Below are 23,495 nucleotides of genomic sequence, written 5' to 3'. Positions count from 1 at the left end.
AAAAAGTGCCATTGCACTGGAGCAAGTCCTGCAATTCCCCATAGAAATGAAACACATATAAAGTCACCTGTGTGAAACAGGACCAATACAATCACACACAGAACAAACTCAGTGTTAAACCCACCTTTAATGGGGGTCACAGTCAGCTTGACTGCAGGAACTGAGTTAAGGTAGTACATCCCCGAGTCTGACACAGACAGATTCTTTATCATGAGTGAGAAATTAGTTAATAAAATGATTCGCTGATCTGGATCATGTTCAGCAGTGAGGATGTCTGCTCTCCGTCCACCAACACCTTTACTCCAGGTTACATTACTGTCATTTTTACAGGAGAGGACGGTGTTACTTCCCTCTGTGCGTCTCTGAATGGACAAGCCTGTAAAAGTTAAAAACAGACGTGTAAATGTCCCTCTTCCAGATGATACAATATGCGCTATGATATATTTAAGCAACTAATGACCTTATACACTTCAGTTCACTACTGATGATTCAACTCAGGCCTGATTCAGAATGATTTGATTCAGGTCTGGTTCAGTATGATTAAATTCAATTTATTTTAGGTTTCCCACTACAGGAAAATCTTTAGAACAGAGGAGGTGGTTTTATTATTATTATTATTATTTGGTTTTCAATGTTAAATATCACTTTTTAACCATTTCCTTTTCGATTTGAATTGGATCCAGGCTTGTAAATCGATGCAGCTCTATTCTATCAGCTGCTGGAGTGATTTTTTGATTCAAATCAGTTTTTCTTTACACCCCTAGTCAAAAGAACTGAAATGTGATCAACAACACAACTGCAGAAACATTTCAAACAATCATTCGACTCTCACATTACACATTCTCTCTTTTTTGGCTTTGACTTTATTCCCCACGTCCGTGGCAGTTAAACAGAACTGAATTGAGTGAGCAATTACATATCCATTTAAGACCAGCAACTAACCAAAACAAGAGAAAAATGTATATCATAAAAGAAAAACAGTCTATAACTCTGCATTGAAAATTAATTCATTTAAAATTAGTGATGGAAAAGACTAGACTATTATTCACTATTATTTATCACTACAGATGAACACAGTATAAAAGTGCATTGCGGTTTACTCACCACTTTCAGCTGTGTGTGCAGTGATACAGAGCAGGAGAGTGGTTAAAGTGAGAACCCACATCATCTGCTGTCTTTGCCAAACTGATCTAAGATCATTTGGGTTTAGTTTCAAAATGAAAACGAATAAGAGGAAGTAGTGAATGCAGAATGACGTGCTGCCAGACGTGTGGGTTCATCGTTACATTACTGCTGTCTGAAATGGTTATTTCCACCTCCATTAAGTGCTTTAGAAAGACTCTTGTGCTCAGAACTCTTATCAAACTCTTCTCATTTTGTATTTTTTGATTATATATCATCCAGAGCCTACCTAGTTATTCTGTTTTTCTTCTTCTGTTCTTCATGATCATGGATTTTCACAAAATTACATTGACTGCTGCCTGCCTGATGCAAGTGCGTGTCTTAGACTGTAATATTCACACGAAAATTCACAAATTTACAGTAAAATACTGTATGATAAAATAACAGTAATTTAATGTAAGTATTATTGTGATGACAGTAGTTTAGTGGTAACTGTTGCCTGTAAACAAACTGTAATTTGTTTTTTTTAAAAAAGCTACTAAAAATTTAATGTATTTTCCTAAAAGTGCTGCCAGAAACTCACAGTAATTTACTAAAGATTTAATGTAATTTACAATAATGTGCTGTTATTTATTACCTTTGCTAAAATGTTACTGTAGTTTCATTACAATACATACTGTAGTTTATTACAAATTTAATTTATTAAAAACCTGCTGTAGTTTACAGAGTAATGCTGACATAAATCACTGTAGTTTACGAAAAACATTCTGTAATTTACTAAAAATGTACTGTGATTACTAAAAACATACTGTGGTTTACTTTAAAAAAAAATAACTTGCTGTAATTTACTAAATAAGTTTCCAAAATGTACTGTAATTTACTTTAAAAAAACATGCTATAATTAATTAAATATGTTGTCAAAATGTATTGTAATTTAATAAAAATTTTCAGAAATTTACTAAATTGTCTGGCAACACATTCTGTAATTTACTAAAATAATTACACAGTAATTTACTTCAAATGTACAAAAAACATACTGAATCTACTATAGACTTTCTGTAAAACTGAAGTTTGAAATGTTCTGTAAAAAATAAAGTCCATTTAATTTTTTTAAATACTATCATATTTTAAAAATTCATGTTAATGTTTGATTATTAGGAGTTTAATGATGCATCACAATCCAAAAATTTGACAACACGCATCGTAGGAATGTGGCTTCACATCGTGGAAATCAGCATTCTTATGCATTGGGACACCAGGGTCCCAAACTGCGCAACCCATAGAGTTAAAGTGTGTAGAGAGCACGCTGGTCATGTGATTGCATTCTTTTGTGGAGAGCCTGCTCCATTATCGGGAATCATCTGCACTTGTGAAGTGACCGATAGCTCTGGATCACAGTGACCAACATGCATTGTACATTATACAGTTACACAACCATGTTAACAGTTAAAAAGAGCTCTTTACTAGCTTTTAAACAACACCAGCTCTGCACCTCTGCAATCTACAGTGCCCAAGAACAAGGCCATGGAAATTGGGCATTTTAGCGACTTTGGAGCTCTATTTCCAGTTAAAATGGCACCTCAGGCTCTGCTACGGAGCTCATTATGTTTCAATCGATCATTTTCCCTGGGTCAGATACTTTGTTTATTCAATCACATTTATGGGAGAATTTATAATTGTATTAATTTATTGTAAGGTACGGTGAACCTGTAGTACTTTTTGTTTCCAACATTAAACCTCTGTTTGTAGCAATTTTTGATTTATTTACTTTTATACAGACAAAAGTGCACATTGTTTTGCATTGTTTATGATTCAGAAATTTAGAAAAAAATTCTTGAGTCAGAGGCTTGAGTCACTTGTAATTTTTCTTCATGCAAATTTTTTTTCTAAATATTCTGAGAATCGAATTGAATCGAATCCTGACCGGAGTGTATCGTTACAGCCCTAAAAATTATTATTGCAAGGATCTATAAATAAGCTTTAAATAATTTATTTATGACTACTCTTTAAAGAACTTAACATAAAGTAATTCAAGTTAAAATCGTGCTCACCCTGGATTGTCATCTTGATATATTTATGACAAAAATCATGCAATTAGAGTCGTTAGTGGTGTGATATGATTTTGATGGGAATGTTAACTACAGCGTGTCCCAGAAGTCTCCATACATAGGGGAAATTAACACTTTGTGTTCCAAAATATTTCAGACTTAGCGTGTATTATATATATTTTTTTCAGATAGGCTTTAAGAAAAAAAGAAGAATGTATTGAGAAAAGAAGAACGTATTGAAATCATTCTCATGGCTGGATCAGGAAGCTGTCGCAGGGTTGCGATGGGCTTTAACAGGAAACATGGCGAGCACATCACACACACCACACTGCTGCCAAACTGGGAGCCAAGGTTGGGAGAGACGACTCCATGTGTGTTTACAAAGAAACGGCAGTCATGTAGAGGATGTTTTGTTGATGAAGTTATAATTTGCTAAAAAGTGTTCATTTCCCCTTTGTTTGTATGGACACTTTTAGGACTCCCTGCAGTTAATCTGTGTTTTGTTTGAATTGTTACTTCAAATGCCAAAACGTGTACCAGCTTGTAACATCTTTAGTGGTAAATTAGACCACAATTAAAATAAGAACAATGACTTTGTGTTTTCTGAAGACATTTGATAGAGTTTAAATCAGTAAGACACCCTTCTTATTGTTTACATCTGGCTTGATTTCAACATGAAAACCAATTGAGATATTAATAATTCATGCAGATCGTTCTCACAGAAACAACAGTCTGTACCTGAGACCTTCTATTTAATGAGGTAATTACAGCTGAAGCAGATGATCACTGCTTGATCTGGTCTGTAGATAAAGACGCAGAACCTGCAGCTGAATATGGAATGGAAATGACCTCAAAATAGAATTGTTACATAAATGGAACTGAGCCATTTACACACAGACACAGTGAGTCACTCTGACAAGATTAAGACAATATGACACAGTTGAGACAAATATTCCTAAAGGTTTTTTTATAATGCTAACAAAAAAGAAAGAGCCATAATATGAGCTCAAACATGCTGTAAGGACAGAGATTCAAGTTTTTTCAGGATGCATCAAAAATGAGGTCATGTGTCATGGTCTATAATTATCAAAGAATTTTCAAAGAAAAACACTGTATGATGTAAAAGTTTCCAGGTGATTCACCAAAACAGGAAGTAAACACTGCGTCGCTACTTTTATTGCTAATGCAAAAAAGTACAAAGAAATGCATATGTGGGATTGTGTGTTAGATGAATTTATTAAAGCAGTACAGGCATCCAATTATTACAAACTAAATACAGAAAATTATAGCTGCAGGGGTACGTATTATTAATAATGATAATAATGATATAAAGACAAACTTCAGGTTTTATTTTTTGGCTTGATCTTGGCGTAGAGCTGTCCAACTTGGTCCTGGTCTGGAAATAAAGACAAGAAGTGAGATTAGATAAATACCAATGCAGAACCCTAACCCTAACCCACTATCACAGTCAAATTTCATCACAGGTGATCACAATTATTAACCTGTAAGCACAGGTGAGCACAGGTATTAACCTTTAAGCACAGGTGAGCACAGTTATTAACCTGTAAACACAGGTGAGCACAGTTATTAACCTGTAAACACAGGTGAGCACAGGTATTAACCTTTAAGCACAGGTGAGTACAGTTATTAACCTGTAAACACAGGTGAGCACAGGTATTAACCTGTAAGCACAGGTGAGCACAGGTATTAACCTTTAAGCACAGGTGAGCACAGGTATTAACCTTTAAGCACAGGTGAGTACAGTTATTAACCTGTAAACACAGGTGAGCACAGGTATTAACCTTTAAGCACAGGTGAGCACAGGTATTAACCTTTAAGCACAGGTGAGTATAGTTATTAACCTGTAAACACAGGTGAGCACAGGTATTAACCTTTAAGCACAGGTGAGTACAGTTATTAACCTGTAAACACAGGTGAGCACAGGTATTAACCTGTAAACACAGGTGAGCACAGGTATTAACCTTTAAGCACAGTTGAGCACAGGTATTAACCTGTAAACACAGGTGAGCACAGTTATTAACCATTAAGCACAAGTGAGCACAGGTATTAACCATTAAGCACAGGTGAGCACAGGTATTAACCATTAAGCACAGGTGAGCACAGGTATTAACCATTAAGCACAGGTGAGCACAGGTATTAACCCGAGGAATCACAGGTGATCATAAGTGATCACTGGTAATCATAGGTGATCACAGGTATTAACAGGTAAACATAGGTGATCACAGCCAATCAAATGTGTTTGCAGATATTAATCAAATGTGATTGCAGGTATAGCCTGTGATCACAGAGGTGATCACAGGTAACCGTAGGTAATCACCGGTATTAACAGGTAATCACAGGTGATCAAAGATAATCGCATGTGATTGCAGCTAATCACAGGTAATCATGCGTGACCACAGATAATCACAGATAATCACAGGTGATCACGTTGTCACAGGTGATCACAGATAATCACGTTATCACAGGTGATCACAGATAATCACGTTATCACAGGTGATCACAGGTAATCACGTTATCATAGGTGATCACAGGTAATCATAGGTGATAACACTGTCCTGCTGGCTAATTAGCACCTCTACTCACCCTGAGTGTAATGTATGTCATTGTGGTGATAGAAGAAGGTCATGAAGTGGTGAGAACACTGAGGTGACGTGTGCGTGTGTGTGTGTGTGTGTGTGTGTTTGTGTGTATACCTGCACTGTTGGACGTTGGGTCTGTTGCCAGGAAATATACAGCCTCATTCTCTCTCTCCTGATTGCCTGATAAAGCAGAGCAGTTTTTATTTTATTCATTTCTTTATAACATGTTTTACAACAAATGTATAACATCTTTCCTGCTTCCTGTTTACAGCACACTATAACAGCACACCCCCAAGTGTTATATTTATTATTCCTCTTATACCACAGCAAGCTGTCAAAGATTACAATTTAATATTTATTAAATAAAGCATAAACTCCTCTGTACTGAAGATGTCAGAAAACTTAAAGTTACAGCTTCACCTGACTGTTACAAAGTGCTGACACTGGAGACTCCTTCCATAAAATGTTAAATAAACATCAACTTACAGAAAACTTCACCATATCAGTGATTATACACGGTTTTTAATCAATTTATTATCAGCAGCGCATCAGCTGTACACGTTCCTGTGAATGAGCTGTTACTATAGAAACAGTGATGTGCAGCTGCACTACTGTCAGAGCTGCTGTTACAGAGAATTAATCAACACCTTCTGACCAATCACAATCCAGAATTCATCAGTGCTGAGGATCGTGTTTATTAATGTATCCTTAATGTAAAGCACGAGCAGCAAAATTACATAAAACTAGATTAAGATTTTATATAAGTTTAAAAATGAATATAGGCATCATACTAAATGTTCCTGAAGCCATGTGACCAAAACACAGGATCAGTTCATTAATTGTATAACTAGAGTGACAGGATGAGCATGAAAACACACTCCACACAAGTCCTTTATATAAATGTACAAAATGCCTTGATTGTCTTAGACATTAGGAGCAGGTGATGACAAAAATAACGATACATGATGATACACGATATGTATGCTATAAAAATAAATGAACACTGAAATGCTTATGAAAAGATGATAAAGCAGTGATATGATTACAGAAACACTCATTTATGTACCTGTGGTGTTGGATGTTGGGTTTTGTGCGAGGAAATACACGACCTCGCTCTCTCTCTGCTGATCACCTGATAAACACAGATTTTAAAAATCATATTATTGCTGACTATACACTTATACGAGCTGTATAATGAAATAAAACATTGCATTAATAGTAAACTCACCACATTGTGGGGCTTCTGGAAGATTGTTAATGGAGTCATAGACGTGTGTAACACTGAATCCTGCTACAACAGAAATAATGCTGTTTTAACATTATTACCTTCCTGCACTTCACATTTTATCCATTCTCTTACTGTGTGTTATCGGGTGATGAAAGAGCTGGCTCGGATTAGAGCTATGAAGACCTGAAACACATGTAGCACTGGGACTGAGAACCCCAGCTCTGAATTTTACATCCTGAGAGAATATTAATCTGAAGATCACCACAGTGTTATACAGGGTTCAAGAGAACCAAAGGAGTTTGATTTTCCTTTCTTCATTTGAAATGATCTAATTAAATGAGTGGTAGCCTGGAAAAAAATCTCTATTTAGGGTGACATTTTGACAGTGGACACTGTCCAGTTTGGGGAGTCTGTATCCTCGGTAGTCTCAGGGTCATGTTCTTGGCTGACAGGAGTGGAATCTGACGTGGTCCTCTGCTCCTCAAGCTTCGACATGTTGTGCGTTCGGAGATGCTTTTCCACTCACCATAGTTGTTTATTTGAGTTACTGTAGCCTTTCTGAACATGAACAAAGTAGATCACTTACTCTCTTTACTTTACTTAATACCTTTTCACCCTAAAATGATAATAAAAGTTGAAAGTCTGAGCACACATTGCCGGATCAAAGTACAAATTAAGTTGAGTGATTTTGGTTTGAATGACAAAGTCACAAATTTTCTGTTTACTGAGTTTACTGGAAATGTAGATTGAAGCCAGTGGAGCATTATGGACTTGAAACACTGAAAAGATTATATTCTCCTGATATTCTTTAAGTGTGTGTGTGTGTGTGTGTGTAAAATAATTTGCTCCATCATTAACATTTACAGCATTTAACAAACGCCTTAATCCAGAGCAGTTTACAGATTACTGTTGTTGTTGTTGCTATCATCAGTGAGACCTCAGGAGATAATGTATTGATTCAACCCTATTGTTTAATTATTTAGCTATTGATAGATATTAATTTTTATCCCTTCCATCTAATACCATCACCAGCTACCACTGGTGCATCTCCTCATCATATCTGTCTTTGTACCTGTTTAGAACAAATTATCTGTTCAGTCTGAATAATGTATTCGCATTCAGTTACAAACTTAATACTGACATTGCTGACAATTAATTTAAAAGTTACCTGATAAAATTAAACTTAGTATTAATGGTGAACTCACCAGGTTGTGGGGCTGCTGGAAGGTTGTTAACAGAGTCATACACTTGCACCTGGTTTTGCAGATGTGCTGAGATATAGAGCATAGGTAATACTATAGAATCACACAATTAGGCTAAATGTAATAAGCTGCAAATAGTTTCTGATGAAGTCAACATTTCTCACTTCTCCTTTTAGTGAAAAATCTCCATATTGAAAGAACCAACAGCAACACCACCAGGGAGCTCACTCCAACTGCAGCAGCGACTGACCACCACGCTGAAAATGAGAACACATCATCATCTCACATCATGCTTGCCTTCGCACTTAAGAAATTCACATTTGAAAAGGCCAGTGAAGTCTAAATAACTCAGTGAACTTACGTGTTTCATCATCATCATCATCACCATTGTCATCATCCTCCTCGTTTTTTTCGCCTGAGGCTAGAGTATATATTATATTGTGTGAATTAGGTAAATGTTTTAGGAGGTGGATAAAAAAATCAGATTAAATATCCAGATTAAACATATAATGTGAACTGAATGTCTGAAGTTCAAACATTCTCTTGAATTTTCTTGTATCTTAGACACCATGTAGGTAACTCCTAAAAGTAAAGCACAGAGTAAGAATTATACAAGGTGTGGAGTCTCTGTAATTAGAGTTGAAAATGTAAAAAGCTTCTCATAAGAACACGATAGAAATCTGATTTAATCTCCTATATTTAAGATTATAATTGAATGAAAGTCAAAACTTTTTCGTCTAGATTGTCGTTGGTCAGAGGTTTCATGTAAATGTACCTGAATTTACAGCATACAGGGAGGGGGAGAATGCGCAACAATGTTTTTGTTGAAGCTGATGATTTGAACTACTACTTAAATTCCACCAAAATGTGAAATGCCCCACCAGGGGCAAAACTACACTGGATAAGGTTTACACCAACATCAAGAAAGCATACAGTGCTTATCCATGTTCCCATCTTGGATGGTTGACCACTTGTCTCTTATCCCGACTTACAAACCTGTCATTATCAAGGAGACACCAGTGTCCAGGGCAGTAAAAATATGGACAGAAAGAGCCATCTTCTGTCTTTAGTACATGAAAAGCATGCTCAATTGAGTTGAGGTCAGGTGACTGACTCAGCCGTTTAAGAACATTCCATTTCTTTGTTGCTTTCGTGGTATGTTTTGGGTCATTATCCATCTGTATTGTGAAGCGCTGTCCTATCAGTTTTGCAGAATTTGACTGAATCTGAGCAGAAAGTATAGCTCTATACACATCAGAATTAATCCTGCTACTTCTATCAGACATCATATCATCAATAAACACCAGTGACCCAGTTCCACTGGCAGCCATACATGCCCATGCCATAACACTGCCTCCACCATGTTTGACAGATGATGTGGTATGCTTTAGATCATGAGCCCTTCCTTTTCTGCTCCATACTCTTCTCTTTCCATCATTCTGGTACAAGTTAACCTTGCATCAAGTACTGCTCAGGCTTTTTTTAGAGTTTTTTTTTTTTAGTAAAGTCTAATCTGGCCTTTCTGTCCTTGAGTGTTACCAGTGGTTTGCATCTTGAGGTAAACCATCTGTATTTACATTCATTCAGCCTAATGATGGCGTCCTTCATTTGCATCGACAACTCTTTGGGCTGCATATTGAGAGTTTCCATGAACAGCTACCAAATGCAAATTCAACACCTGGAATCAACTCCAGACCTTTTATCTCCTTAATTTATCATAAAATCACAAGGAAACAGGCCACATCTGGCCATGAAACTGCTTATTAGTCATTTGTCCAATTACTTTTGAGCCTGTGAAAGCCTGGGACTATGTATAAAATGGCTGTAACTCCTAAATAGTTAATGTAATATTTTTGTTAAAGCCCTTGAATTAAAGCTGAAAGTCTACACTTAAATCACATATTGATTGCTTCATTGATTCATTGATTGATTCCATTATGGTGGTGTACAGAGGCAGAATTACCAAAACTGTGTCACTGTCCAGATACTTATGGACCTGACTGTAGGTGCAACACTTCAACTACTACATGCGCAATAACTATGTGCAATAATTACCATATGTGCAATAACTATGTGTAATAACTACCATGTGTGCAAGAACTATGTAATATTACTAGGGAATATGTGCAATAGCTACTATATATGCAATAACTGGAATAATGCAACAATACAGTATTTTAAACCAAAGATTTGTATGTGCAATAAATAAAATGTGCAAAGGATGGATGGGATGGTATGTGGGGAGGGCAGGATGGAAACACTTGTCTTTTGATGTATATTACGTGTACATATATTAAATATTATTCTGTTGGTGCTTGAGAGGGCATGCAGTGTGTGGCTATGGCTTTGTTTCCCTGTCAATGACAATGAACCTTGAGCTTTGAACCTTGAGCTGGCTTACTGTGAACTGACAGCTGAATCGTAATATTCAACTATGGCTTCAGCTGGAAGTGAGTCAGATTTAGCTTTTGCCAGCCAGAGGTAACACTGGCATGCTCCAAACAGTGCCTTAATGTTACACTATATGGAGCTCACTGTAGAGTTTTTAAACTGTCTACTGCATCACACCTGAACTCGAGGCATGTGCTTGCAAGCAGAATACCTGCCTTTGTCACTTGCAGCACATCACTGATGGCTTTACTGGACAAAAAAACTACGTTGTGGAACACTGAATAAGGATGCACCGCTGATTATTCAGGTAGGGCCTCATACATGGTGCATACCTGAAGCCATTGATCCCTCTTTGACAGGATGCACCTCCAAAAAATTAATTTATGTGATGCCAATGGCTGGAACTGCTATCTTGCAAAAGCTATCTTGCATACCAGGGCCCCTCATTAGCCCTATGGCCAAAGAAGCCCTGGAAGGAGGAATACAGGCTTCAGAATTAAAAACCAGTGCAGCTGATTGGATCGGCCAGATGGCACCCTTGAGTGGTCACTACCTAGCTTACACATCTGCATCTTATGACTTTTTCTCTGATTCACTCTGTGCTATTTCAGCACTATTGACTTAACTGTGGGTGGACCACCAATGGATGTCCTGCACCCTGTGGAGATTACATGAAACTTTTGTTAGCAGTGGCTGCATCAGACATAGGTTCTGATGACTAAACTGCAGTGGCTACATCAGACATAGGTTCTGATGACTAAACTGCAGTGGCTGCATCAGACATAGGTTCTGATGACTAAACTGCAGTGGCTGCATCAGACATAGGTTCTGATGACTAAACTGCAGGGGTATAAACTTCAGTTCTATCATTGACCCAGCTTTGGTGGCTTAGAGCCCAGCCAATTTCCAACCCCAACCATTCTGTCCATGAAAGTCCTATTCCTCTGGACAGAGGTACAATGAGAAAGGTAGATCCCATGGTCAGATCAGTGGGCTCTACTCCACATACTGCTTAGTTCAGAAGTTTGATTCTTTCTTTCTTTCTTTTAGACTGGTGAGGGTGTTTATAGCTGCTATAAAGTAAGTGAGAAACAGAACTATCTAGAGATGTACCACCACATTAAATGTAACCGTAAATGGATAAAAAGTATGATTTATCATACTATAGTAAATTAAAAAAAAATAATAATTTTTTGCAAATTGCTGTGGTATAAGATGAATAAAACACTCATGGATGTACTGTTAGAAAACTACTCAACTTTGGGGTGGTAACAGTAACTCCACTTCATCACACCACCCTGTGACTCAGTATTTCAATGCAACAGCACTACACATACATCTTTATTACTACACATACACTCTTTATTACTCATATAGCATTAGTTATGCTGGCCTAAATCTAAGACTAAAATGTTATCAATAGAACTTCAAAATTGTTTTTCATCTGAATCTTTTTCCATCGTGGCTCTTGCAGTCGTGATACCTGAATTTCAAATATATAGTAAAATTTATATGTCTTGTGTATTATTGATAATGTTTTAACATCTTCTAATAGGATAATATTTTAACTGCTTGACTTTTTCAGTTGTATCCACCTCTGTCTCAGCTGTGCTACCTGAATGTAGAGTATTACACATTTCATTTATTAATGAAAAATAAATATTTCATTTATTTATTTTATTTGTTATATTCATTTCACCTGCCAATTCCCACCCACTACTCAGCTCTCCCCTATCACACGACAATGAGGGCGAAGGCTAGCACATGTTTACTCTGAGACACATGAAACCAGCCAATCACATCTTATTGAACTGTTGCTCATGCAGTAAGAGCTATCTGCTATAAGAGCTATAAGCTATAAGAGCTATAAAAGAGGACTTACTTTTGAATCAATAACACAAACATGCCAAAGTTACTGTACACTTACTTTGTAATGGAGTGACAGTCAGACTGACCACAGGAACAGCGTTACAGTAGTAAATCCCCGAGTCTGAGAGAGACAGATCCTTTATCACGAGTGATGAATCACTTAACACAGTGTATCTGTCATCTGGATCAGGTTTGTGTTTAATGGTGACTTCTCCATGTTGAGCAGTGAGGATGTCCCCTCTCCCTCCATCAACACCTTTACTCCAAATCACACTACCCTTATTCTCACAGAAGAGAGCAGTGTTACCCCCCTCTGTGCCTCTATTATTTGTCATAGCTATAAAAACAAAAACAACAAGATCTGAAATGTACACAGCTTTTTCTAATCTCTGCATATCTGTGTTTATTTCTGAGCTTTTCCAATGCCTTTATTTAACACATCATGCAACCTGTGTAGTAAATTAGCAGGATAATGAAGGTAAAGCTGCGTTGTTTCAGTGTTTAACGGTTTACTCACCACTGTGAGCTGTGCGTACAGAGCCATAAACCAGGAGAGCAGTTAAAGCAAGAATCCACATTGCTGTCTTTTGTCCTCACGAAACTCATGTGAAATCCTTCAGTTTGTGATTGTGGCTTTAAAATGGAAAAAAAAAAAAAAAAAAATAGAGGAACTGCACTGCGTGCAGACTGATGTGTTGTTTCTTCAAAAAAAAACATGTTGTTTCCATCTGTGTAGTTATGCTTGTGCAATCTACATCACTTCTGTGGGTTTAAAAATTATACTTTGGGTTTTACTCTAAGTTTATGTATTTGAAACACTACAAAAAGTGAAAAAAAATCGAGGGGGTGAAAACTTACACAAGACGCTGTTACAGATTGCTATAGCATCCAACTGCATGTGTTTCATCATAGACATGTCAACCCTTTTTATTCAGCAAATCTATTGCATTATTTGAAGATCAAGTCAGTAAAATTCATAAAATTTGAAGGCAATAATTGCTACTACATTCCTACATTTTAACCAATGTAACCTCCTTTCATCCCTAAACATTATATTTGATTAAAGCACCAAACACCAAACAGTCATGATTTTAGTCCAGATATGACCTACTGCTTTTTTACTGTATGTTTCCATTTTCTTTCTGTTGGAACAGAATTTCACACAATGAACCCTTTTTACACTTCCAGGTTTCTGCTGCTGGATGTAGCCTTCGCAAGGTAACTTCTGCTACAACAGCAATGGACAAGTAGAAGAATTATAGAAAAACTATGGACTATAGTGGACTGAAAGAAACAGTTGAGGGGTGCAAATGAACAGCAGCAGCAATGAGTAGAAATACTCCACTATCTGAACAAAGCTAATCTGACAGATACTCGAGTTTAACCTGAAGTTTGGGCGGCTCTTTGTTCCTCTGATCAGATGCTAGCATCTTGCTCTGACTAGCACCTCAATGTCAACACAAAAACACTCATCAGTCTCATTACAAGTGTTAGAAAGAACATTAGCAGGGGGATGCTCTCAGTGATAAGTTTTACTGATTATTTCACCTGCCGTTTTTTTAAAGAGACCAATGGAAATGAAGTGATGGGGTAAATATGAAATAATACATAAATAATAAATAATGGTTCCTGGAGGACGAATGGTTAGACGCTCTAACCACCGCAGCCCGGCTTTGATTCCCGGCCAGGGAACTGCATAAGGCAGTGCACTTCCAGTGCCAGTTCCAAGCCCGGATAAAATTGGGGAGGGTTGCATCAGGAAGGACATATGGTGTAAAAACTGTGACAAATCAAATATGCAGACCACTTATCCGCTGTGGCGACCCCTAACGGGAGCAGTCCAAAGAAGAAGAATAAATAAATAAATAAATAAATAAATAATATCTGTTCATCTGTTTTTTGTGAAAAGGTCACACTGATGATAATATTTTGAAAGACATTCTAGATAGTCTAGAGAGACAAAATCTTGCCTAGTTTAGATCATACTTTAGAACCCAATACTGGATTAACATCAATGAAAATGCGTATTACTGCATTATTAATCATTGTTGTAATAACCACTCAAGAGGAATGCATTTGTTTGTGCAAGGTACAAAAGTGTTAAAAAGCAGCTACATTTGTCAAATTAAATCTGTGTGCTAAGTACTAGCTTTTAGCCCATGACATAAACTGTCCCTGCATCTTTTTCAAGAACCCCCAACAGTTTATGGTTGAGAATAATATGCTAATTACACTGGCATTTAGCTTAACCGATTGTTTTTACTGTCTCTTGAAAGATCATCAGAAAAAAAGTAGTTGGCATAATGTAATTATTAGGAAGTTTACACCTGTATATCTGCAAAGTCCTGAATATTTACACCTGTATATCTGTAAAGTCCTGTTTATTTACACCTTTATGTCTGTAAAGTCCTGAATATTTACACCTGTACATCTGTAAAGTCCTGTATATTTACACATGTATATCTGTAAAGTCCTATATATTTACACATGTATATCTGTAAAGTCCTGTATATTTACACCTGTACATCTGTAAAGTCCTGTATATTTACACCTGTATATCTGTAAAGTCTTATATATTTACACTGTATATCTGTAAAGTCCTGAATATTTACACCTGTATATCTGTAAAGTCCTGAATATTTACACCTGTACATCTGTAAAGTCCTGAATATTTACACCTGTATATCTGTAATGTCCTGTACGTTTACACCTGTATATCTGCAAAGTCCTGAATATTTACGCCTGTATATCTGTAATGTCCTGTACGTTTACACCTGTATATCTGCAAAGTCCTGAATATTTACACCTGTACATCTGTAAAGTCCTGTATATTTACACCTGTACATCTGTAAAGTCCTGTATATTTACACCTGTACATCTGTAAAGTCCTGTATATTTACACCTGTATATCTGTAAAGTCCTGTATATTTACACCTGTATATCTGTAAAGTCCTGAATATTTAGAAGTGTAAATATATATGTACGTAGGAAGCTAGCACGAGCTCCTTCAGTCTCTGTTTGAAATAGAAGACAAAAAGAGGAAATGCTGATGTGAGTGTCATTCTAGAAGCTAAAAATAATATTTTCTGTAGAAAGCATGTCCTATTTTTATTCAGAAATGCAATGATTAAGTCTTGTTGTGTCAGATGTGCTCTCTGTGTGCATATCTGCATCAAACAGCAAGTTCCTACAAGCATGTTTGTCTCTCGAAATTTGTATAAACTTCTAATGAGATCAGAGTGAATATAGATGTAGCCTGAATGAAATTAATTGTAGATTAAATTAATTTATTGTAGATTAAACTAAACCCAGTACACCTTACAGTTACACTGGAGCCTTAATGTATTTATTGTGTATTAATTTACTTTTACTTGATCTTCACATTTACACAAAGCTAAATAATCACAGAGAATAAATGTGTAAATAGATTTTATGAAACAAAGATCAAATAAATATATGAAAGGAATAATACGAAGCACAGTGCAGATATTCCACACTGTAGTATAACAGATTCAGCAATAAAAGTTAGATGTAATAATTACATTAATAATGAGAGTTATAGACAGAGAGCTCTCAGTTACATTCTGTTATAAAAGTTGGTAAGTTTACTAGCAAACAGCAACAATCCAAAGGAAACAAAAGGAAATAAGATACAGAAATGTGATTAAAATTAAAAGAGGACATTGTGTGTTAGTGTGTGATCAGGACTCATGGATGTGGAGGCAGACAGTAAACTTCTTCTGCTCGGTTCTGCTGGTTACCTGCAGAGAAATACAGTCTGATCACTGATTTATCTCCTCACTCTCAGAAACACAATGGTCTGATTCTGTTCCTTTCTTTAGTTAAATAACACATGGGTAAATATAAAATCAATTAAAAACTTCAAGCCTGTCAGCCTGTCTCGATGCAGGTCTTCCTTGTACCCTGAGAGATGGAGGGATCAGTCGAGCAGTGCTAGAGGATCGGAGGGAGCGTGGTGGCGCTCGAGGTGTGATAAGTGCTTTGAGATAAGTGGGTGCTGGTCTATTTTTGGCTTTGTAGGCAAGCATCAGTGTTTTAAATCTGATGCGTGCAGCTACAGGAAGTCAGTGGAGGAAGTGCAGCAATGGGGTGGTGTGGGAAAATTTAGGAAGGTTGAAAACCAATCGTGCAGCTGCATCCTGGATCAGTTGCAGAGGATGAATGGCGCTCAGAGGCAGACCTGCCAGGAGCGAGTCGCAGTAGTCCAGTCTCGAAATGACAAGGGACTGAACAAGCACCTGAGGGGCCTGTGAGGAAAGAAATGGGGGAATCCTTCTGATGTTATAAAAGAGAAATCGGCATGAGCGTGTCAGATTAGCAATGTGAGAGGAGAAGGATGGTTGAATGTCCGTGGTTACCCCAAGGTTCTGTGCAGTGACAGAAGGTGAGATCAGAGAGTTCTCCAGGGAGATTGTAAGATCCTGACGTGGGGATGAATCACCTGGGATGAACAGCAGTTCAGTTTTGCTGGGATTAAGTTTCAGCTGATGAGCTGCCATCCATGATGAGATGTCAGCCAGACAAGCTGATATCCGAGCAGAAACATGAGAGTCTGAGGGAGGGAAGGAGAGGATGAGTTGAGTGTCATCTGCATAGCAGTGGTATGAAAACCCATGTGAGGACATGACCTCACCAAAAGATCGAGTATAGAGGGAGTATAGAGGGAGAACAGGACAGGACAGAGTACTGAGCCTTGTGGAACACCAGTGGAGAGTCTGCGGGGAGCAGATGTGGATCCCCTCCATGTCACCTGATATGACCAACCTTCCAAGTAGGAAGCAAACCATTGCCATGCTGCACCATGAATTCCTAGACTCATGAGGGTGGACAACAGATCCTTGTGGTTCACTGTGTCAAACGCTGCTGAAAGGTCAAGGAGGATGAGGACTGAATACAGTTTGGCTGATCTAGCGGCATGTAGCTTCTCAGTGACGGCCAAAAGGGCAGTCTTTGTGGAGTGTGTCGGTTTGAAGCCAGACTGATTGGGATCTTGGAGGTTGTTCTGTGAGAGATAGCAAGACAGCTGATTGTAGACGGTTCGTTCAAGGGTTTTAGAAAGAAAGGAGAGAAGTGATACCGGTCAGTAGTTGCTGATGTCAGAGGGATCTAGAGAGGGTTTCTTCAGGATGGGAATAACCCTTGACCTCTTGAATGAGGTTGGTACATGACCAGATGGTATGGAGCCATTGATGATAGTAGTGATGAAGGGGAGGAGGTCTTGAGAGATGGTCTGGAGCATTGTGGAAGGGATTGAATCCAATGGGCAGGTGGTAGGATTGCAGGATAAGATGATTTGCAGGATCTCTTCTGTTGTTAGTTTAGAAAACTGTGTCAGAGAATGAGAAGGAGAATTCTCAGTGTGTAGTGTAGGAGTCAGGGTAGAAGTGAATGTCTGGCAGATTATTTCAATCTTCTCATCATAAAAAGTGGCAAAGTCTTCAGCAGTCAGGGAGGATGGAGCAGGAGGAACCGGTGGCTTGAGTAGTGAAGAAAAGATAGTATTCTCAGGTGCAGTGTGTGCAGTTTTATAAGGAAATGAGCTGGAAGTGTTACTGAGCAGCGAAACCCAGCAGCCTTCATTATGTTTTTATCTGAAAAGTGTCTCTTATGGAATCTGCTGCTTTCTTTGCTGACATACAAACATTTTTCTGTAACATTTCATTTTGTGCTGGAAAACTAATGTTTGGAATCTAAAATGTTTTTGTACTGAATCAATAATGTAGAAGTCAGAAAATAAACATCTACAGAATTGTATGTCAAAAATTGTGCTACAATCATGTTCATCATTAAAGGTAAACAAAGTCATCATTACTATTCCTCCAAATTTAGGAAAGAAGGGCAGATCTGTTTTTTTAGTTATCTTCATCATGTAGTCATTTTCATTAGAACTGTCATAAAGCTATTTTATGGCAATGTTATTAATATAGCAAGTTTAGTTTACGGTAACTCTTTTACGTGATTAAATAACAAATTTGTGCCAGCACCACACGCACCACCCTTACTACCCTCTGCATCCACCCAAACTGCATGAGGATGCCACACTTATCTTTGGTACAGATCATGAAAATATCATGATTTTATGTAGTATATTTCCTCATCCTCTGTTACTTAACTCGTGAATGTGCCACTCCCAACACCTGATGCGTTACTAAATCTTTTTGTGATGCAGGTCTTACTTGTATCAATCGCACTAGGTATTAATTTAAACCCATGTTAAACTCAATGTGTGAGAAGTAGAGCAGTAGATATGACAGGAAGTTTAAAAATGATTTTTTTGCAAGCTCCTTCGTGCCAAATGAAACGAGACAGCACTACACATACAGTCTTTATTACTCATATAGCATTAGTTATGCTGGCCTAAATCTAAGACTAAAATGTTATCAAAAGAACTTCAAAATTCTTTTCCATCTGAATCTTTTTCCATCGTGGCTCTTGCAGTTGTGATACCTGAATTTCAAATATATGGTAAAATTTATATGTCTTGTGTATTATTGATAATGTTTTAACATCTTCTAATAGGATAATATTTTAACTGCTTACCTTTTGCAGTTGAATCCACCTCTGTCTCAGCTGTGCTACCTGAATGTAGATTATATATTTTATATTATATATTTCATATTATTCATAAATATCATAAATATATATTATGCATTATATATGTATTATATATTTCATTTATTAATGAATTTTATTTGTTATATTGAAAAATGAAAAATAAATATTTCATTTATTTATTTATTTTAATTGTTATATTCATTTCACCTGCCAATTCCCACCCACTACTCAGCTCTCCCCTATCACAGGACAATGAGGGCGAAGGCTAGCGCATGTTTACTCTGAGACACATGAAACCAGCCAATCACATCTTTTTGAACTGTTGCTCATGCAGTAACACACTCGGAGGATAGAGCTATCTGCCCTCTTCTGCGTACATGAGTTCACAGCCCTGGTAATCAGCTAGTGTCACTGTAATTGGCTAATGTCACTGTGATTGACAGGGGAGAGAGAGAATGCCCCTCCCACCCAGAGAATACCATCAATTTTGCTCCATTGACTCCTCAATCAATTTTGCTCACAATCTCCAAACGATTGTGTGAATGCTTCGCTGTTGCACCACTCAGGAGCTTTAATGATAATGCTTTTTTAAAAATGTGTCTTATACGAACACTGCAGATATGAGGTTTAATCTCCAGATAAAGCTTTGTGTGTGAAGACAGTTGTAATGGATTACCTTTTCCAGGGGAAACTTTCTCTGTCTTGGCAGTTCTACCTGAATGTAGAAGTAATAATAAGAGTCATACGGGTTGTGGCTTTAATGCAGATAACAACACTACAAATGAAAAAAAATAAAAATGTGGTAATGTTTCACATTAAGATTCTCTTAACTGACATTGTTTACTGCATGAACAAACAATAAACTTCAGCATTTATAAACTGTAAACTTAAACATTTTTCTAGCTTTAACAAAGGCAAAAAAAGAAAGAAATTGGTGACATGCATCCAATTAAAGCATCAGTAAAAGAGGACTTACTTTTGAATCAATAACACAAACGTGCCAAAGTTACTGTACACTTACTTTGTAATGGAGTGACAGTCAGACTGACCACAGGAACAGCGTTACAGTAGTAAATCCCCGAGTCTGAGAGAGACAGATCCTTTATCATGAGTGATGAATCACTTAACACAGTGTATCTGTCATCTGGATCAGGTTTGTGTTTAATGGGGACTTCTCCATGTTGAGCAGTGAGGATGTCCCCTCTCCCTCCATCAACACCTTTAGTCCAAATCACTTTACCATCATTCTCACAGTAGAGAGCAGTGTTACCCCCCTCTGTGCCTCTCTGATTGTAAATGGCTGTGAAAACAAAAACAAGAAGGACTGAAATGTACACAGCTTTTGCTAATCTCTGCATGTCTGTTTTTATTTCTGAGCTTTTCCAATGCCTTTATTTAACACATCATGCAACCTGTGTAGTAAATTAGCAGGATAATGAAGGTGAAGCTGCGTTGTTTCAGTGTTTAACGGTTTACTCACCACTGTGAGCTGTGCGTACAGAGCCAGGATGGAAACACTTTTTTTTTATGTATAGTATACGTACATATATTAAATATTATTCTGTTGGTGCTTGAGAGGGCATGCAGTGTGTGGCTATGGCTTTGTTTTCCCTGTCAATGACAATAAACCTTGAGCTTTGAACCTTGAGCTGGCTTACTGTGAACTGACAGCTGAATCGTAATATTCAACTATGGCATCAGCTGGAAGTGAGTCAGATTTAGCTTTTGCCAGCCAGAAGTAACACTGGCATGCTCCGTAGGGTCCACATAAGTTCCATCTGCATCTTATGACTTTTTCTCTGATTCACTCTGTGCTATTTCAGCACTATTGACTTAACTGTGGGTGGACCACCAATGGATGTCCTGCACCCTGTGGAGATTTCATGAAACTTTTGTTAGCAGTGGCTACATCAGACATAGGTTCTGATGACTAAACTGCAGTGGCTACATCAGACATAGGTTCTGATGACTAAACTGCAGGGGTATAAACTTCAGTTCTGTCATTGACCCAGCTTTGGTGGCTTAGAGCCCAGCCAATTTCCAACCCCAACCATTCTGTCCATGAAAGTCCTATTCCTCTGGACAGAGGTACAATGAGAAAGGTAGATCCCATGGTCAGATCAGTGGGCTCTACTCCACATACTGCTTAGTTCAGAAGTTTGATTCTTTCTTTCTTTCTGTTAGTCTGGTATAAAACCCTTCAGTCAGTGAGTTCATGTGGTGCCTTCATGCCCTCATCACTCTGGTACACGGTTCCTTTTGAGGTGGCATTTTCACCAAAGTGACCATGTGAGTTTGTGTCAAAGGTCTCAACATGTGTGTATGAGCAAATAACAGTTTCCAGATGTTGAAACACCTCCCCTGGAAGTTGTTCAGAGAAATGTCTTTTACACTTTGAGGTTTCTCTTTAAATTGACAATCCTTTTTTTGTCTTATTAACTTAACTTCAACAGAGAAAAATGAGAGGCTGGTGAGGGTGTGTATAGCTGCTATAAAGTAAACTTAAACATTTTTCTAGCTTTAACAAAGGCAAAAAAAAAAAAAATGAAAGTAATTGGTGACATGCATCCAATTAAAGCATCAGTAAAAGAGGACTTACTTTTGAATCAATAACACAAACGTGCCAAAGTTACTGTACACTTACTTTGTAATGGAGTGACAGTCAGACTGACCACAGGAACAGAGTTACAGTAGTAAATCCCCGAGTCTGAGAGAGACAGATCCTTTATCACGAGTAATAAATCTCTTAACACAGTGTATCTGTCATCTGGATCAGGTTTGTGTTTAATGGGGGCTTTTCCGTGTTGAGCAGTGAGGATGTTCTCTCTCCTTCCATCAACACCTTTACTCCAAATCACTTTACCATTATTCTCACAGGAGAGAGCAGTGTCACCCCCCTCTGTGCCTCTGTGATTGGGTATAGCTGCAAAAACAAAAACAAGAAGGACTGAAATGTACACAGCTTTTGCTAATCTCTGCATGTCTGTTTTTATTTCTGAGCTTTTCCAATGCCTTTATTTAACACATCATGCAACCTGTGTAGTAAATTAGCAGGATAATGACGGTGAAGCTGCGTTGTTTTAGTGTTTAACGGTTTACTCACCACTGTGAGCTGTGCGTACAGAGCCATAAACCAGGAGAGCAGTTAAAGCAAGAACCCACATTGCTGTCTTGTGTCCTCACGAAACTCATGTGAAATCCTTCAGTTTGTGATTGTGGCTTTAAAATGGAAAAAAATAGAGGAACTGCACTGCGTGCAGACTGATGTGTTGTTTCTTCAAAAAAACGTGTTGTTTCCATCTGTGTGGTTATGCTTGTGCAATCTACATCACTTCTGTGAGAGATTAAAAATTATACTTTGGGTTTTACTCTTTTAAGTTTATGTATTTGAAACACTACAAAATCTACAAAATTACAAAAAAAAATCGAGGGGGTAAAAACTTACACAAGACGCTGTTACAGATTGCTATAGCATCCAACTGCATGTGTTTCATCATAGACATGTCAACCCTTTTTATTCAGCAAATCTATTGCATTATTTGAAGATCAAGTCAGTAAAATTCATAAAATTTGAAGGCAATAATTGCTACTACATTCCTACATTTTAACCAATGTAACCTCCTTTCATCCCTAAACATTATATTTGATTAAAGCACCAAACACCAAACAGTCATGATTTTAGTCCAGATATGACCTACTGCTTTTTTACTGTATGTTTCCATTTTCTTTCTGTTGGAACAGAATTTCACACAATGAACCCTTTTTACACTTCCAGGTTTCTGCTGCTGGATGTAGCCTTCGCAAGGTAACTTCTGCTACAACAGCAATGGACAAGTAGAAGAATTATAGAAAAACTATGGACTATAGTGGACTGAAAGAAACAGTTGAGGGGTGCAAATGAACAGCAGCAGCAATGAGTAGAAATACTCCACTATCTGAACAAAGCTAATCTGACAGATACTCGAGTTTAACCTGAAGTTTGGGCGGCTCCTCCTTTGTTCCTCCGATCAGATGCTAGCATCTTGCTCTGACTAGCACCTCAATGTCAACACAAAAACACTCATCAGTCTCATTACAAGTGTTAGAAAGAACATTAGCAGAGGGATGCTCTCAGTGATAAGTTTTACTGATTATTTCACCTGCCGTTTGTAAAGAGACCAATGGAAATGAAGTGATGGGGTAAATATGAAATAATACATAAATAATAAATAATGGTTCCTGGAGGACGAATGGTTAGACGCTCTAACCACCGCAGCCCGGCTTTGATTCCCGGCCAGGGAACTGCATAAGGCAGTGCACTTCCAGTGCCAGTTCCAAGCCCGGATAAAATTGGGGAGGGTTGCATCAGGAAGGACATATGGTGTAAAAACTGTGACAAATCAAATATGCAGACCACTTATCCGCTGTGGCGACCCCTAACGGGAGCAGTCCAAAGAAGAAGAATAAATAAATAAATAAA

General features: G+C 37.6%; 2 protein-coding genes across 3 annotated transcripts in view; both read right to left on the bottom strand.

Moving 5' to 3' along the window:
* Window positions 1-1,228, bottom strand: part of LOC113524923 (uncharacterized) — an 11,267-nt gene extending 10,039 nt beyond the window's left edge. The window contains exons 1-2 of the mRNA XM_026911314.3: window positions 1,105-1,228; window positions 125-376 (exon numbers count right to left, since the gene is read on the bottom strand). Of these exons, the coding sequence (XP_026767115.3) occupies window positions 125-376; window positions 1,105-1,168 (316 nt within the window). The 5' untranslated portion in view covers window positions 1,169-1,228. The remainder of the gene's footprint in view (window positions 1-124; window positions 377-1,104) is intronic.
* Window positions 1,229-4,286: 3,058 nt separating this feature from the next.
* On the bottom strand, window positions 4,287-22,387 carry LOC117598183 (uncharacterized). 2 transcript variants are annotated; one of them, XM_053236613.1, is made up of 13 exons: window positions 22,140-22,387; window positions 21,681-21,959; window positions 20,058-20,336; window positions 19,713-19,751; window positions 19,022-19,060; window positions 12,038-12,074; window positions 8,562-8,623; window positions 8,365-8,457; window positions 8,204-8,269; window positions 6,999-7,058; window positions 6,837-6,902; window positions 5,885-5,950; window positions 4,287-4,566 (listed from the first exon to the last, which is right to left on the bottom strand). In XM_053236613.1, exons 1-13 carry the CDS (start codon window positions 22,198-22,200, stop codon window positions 4,511-4,513), a joined length of 1,203 nt encoding a protein of 400 aa, XP_053092588.1. In that variant the 5' UTR covers window positions 22,201-22,387; the 3' UTR covers window positions 4,287-4,510. The 2 variants fall into 2 exon arrangements, with proteins under 2 accessions (XP_053092588.1, XP_053092587.1); XM_053236612.1 differs by having other exon boundaries at window positions 4,289-4,566; window positions 6,999-7,061; window positions 22,140-22,386.
* Between the last annotated feature and the right edge of the window lie 1,108 nt (window positions 22,388-23,495).

The sequence above is a fragment of the Pangasianodon hypophthalmus genome, chromosome 9, assembly GCF_027358585.1.
Source record: "Pangasianodon hypophthalmus isolate fPanHyp1 chromosome 9, fPanHyp1.pri, whole genome shotgun sequence".
Taxonomy (NCBI): Eukaryota; Metazoa; Chordata; class Actinopteri; order Siluriformes; family Pangasiidae; genus Pangasianodon; species Pangasianodon hypophthalmus.
Note: the sequence above shows the minus strand (reverse complement) of the source record. Positions and strands in the feature narration are given on the sequence as shown.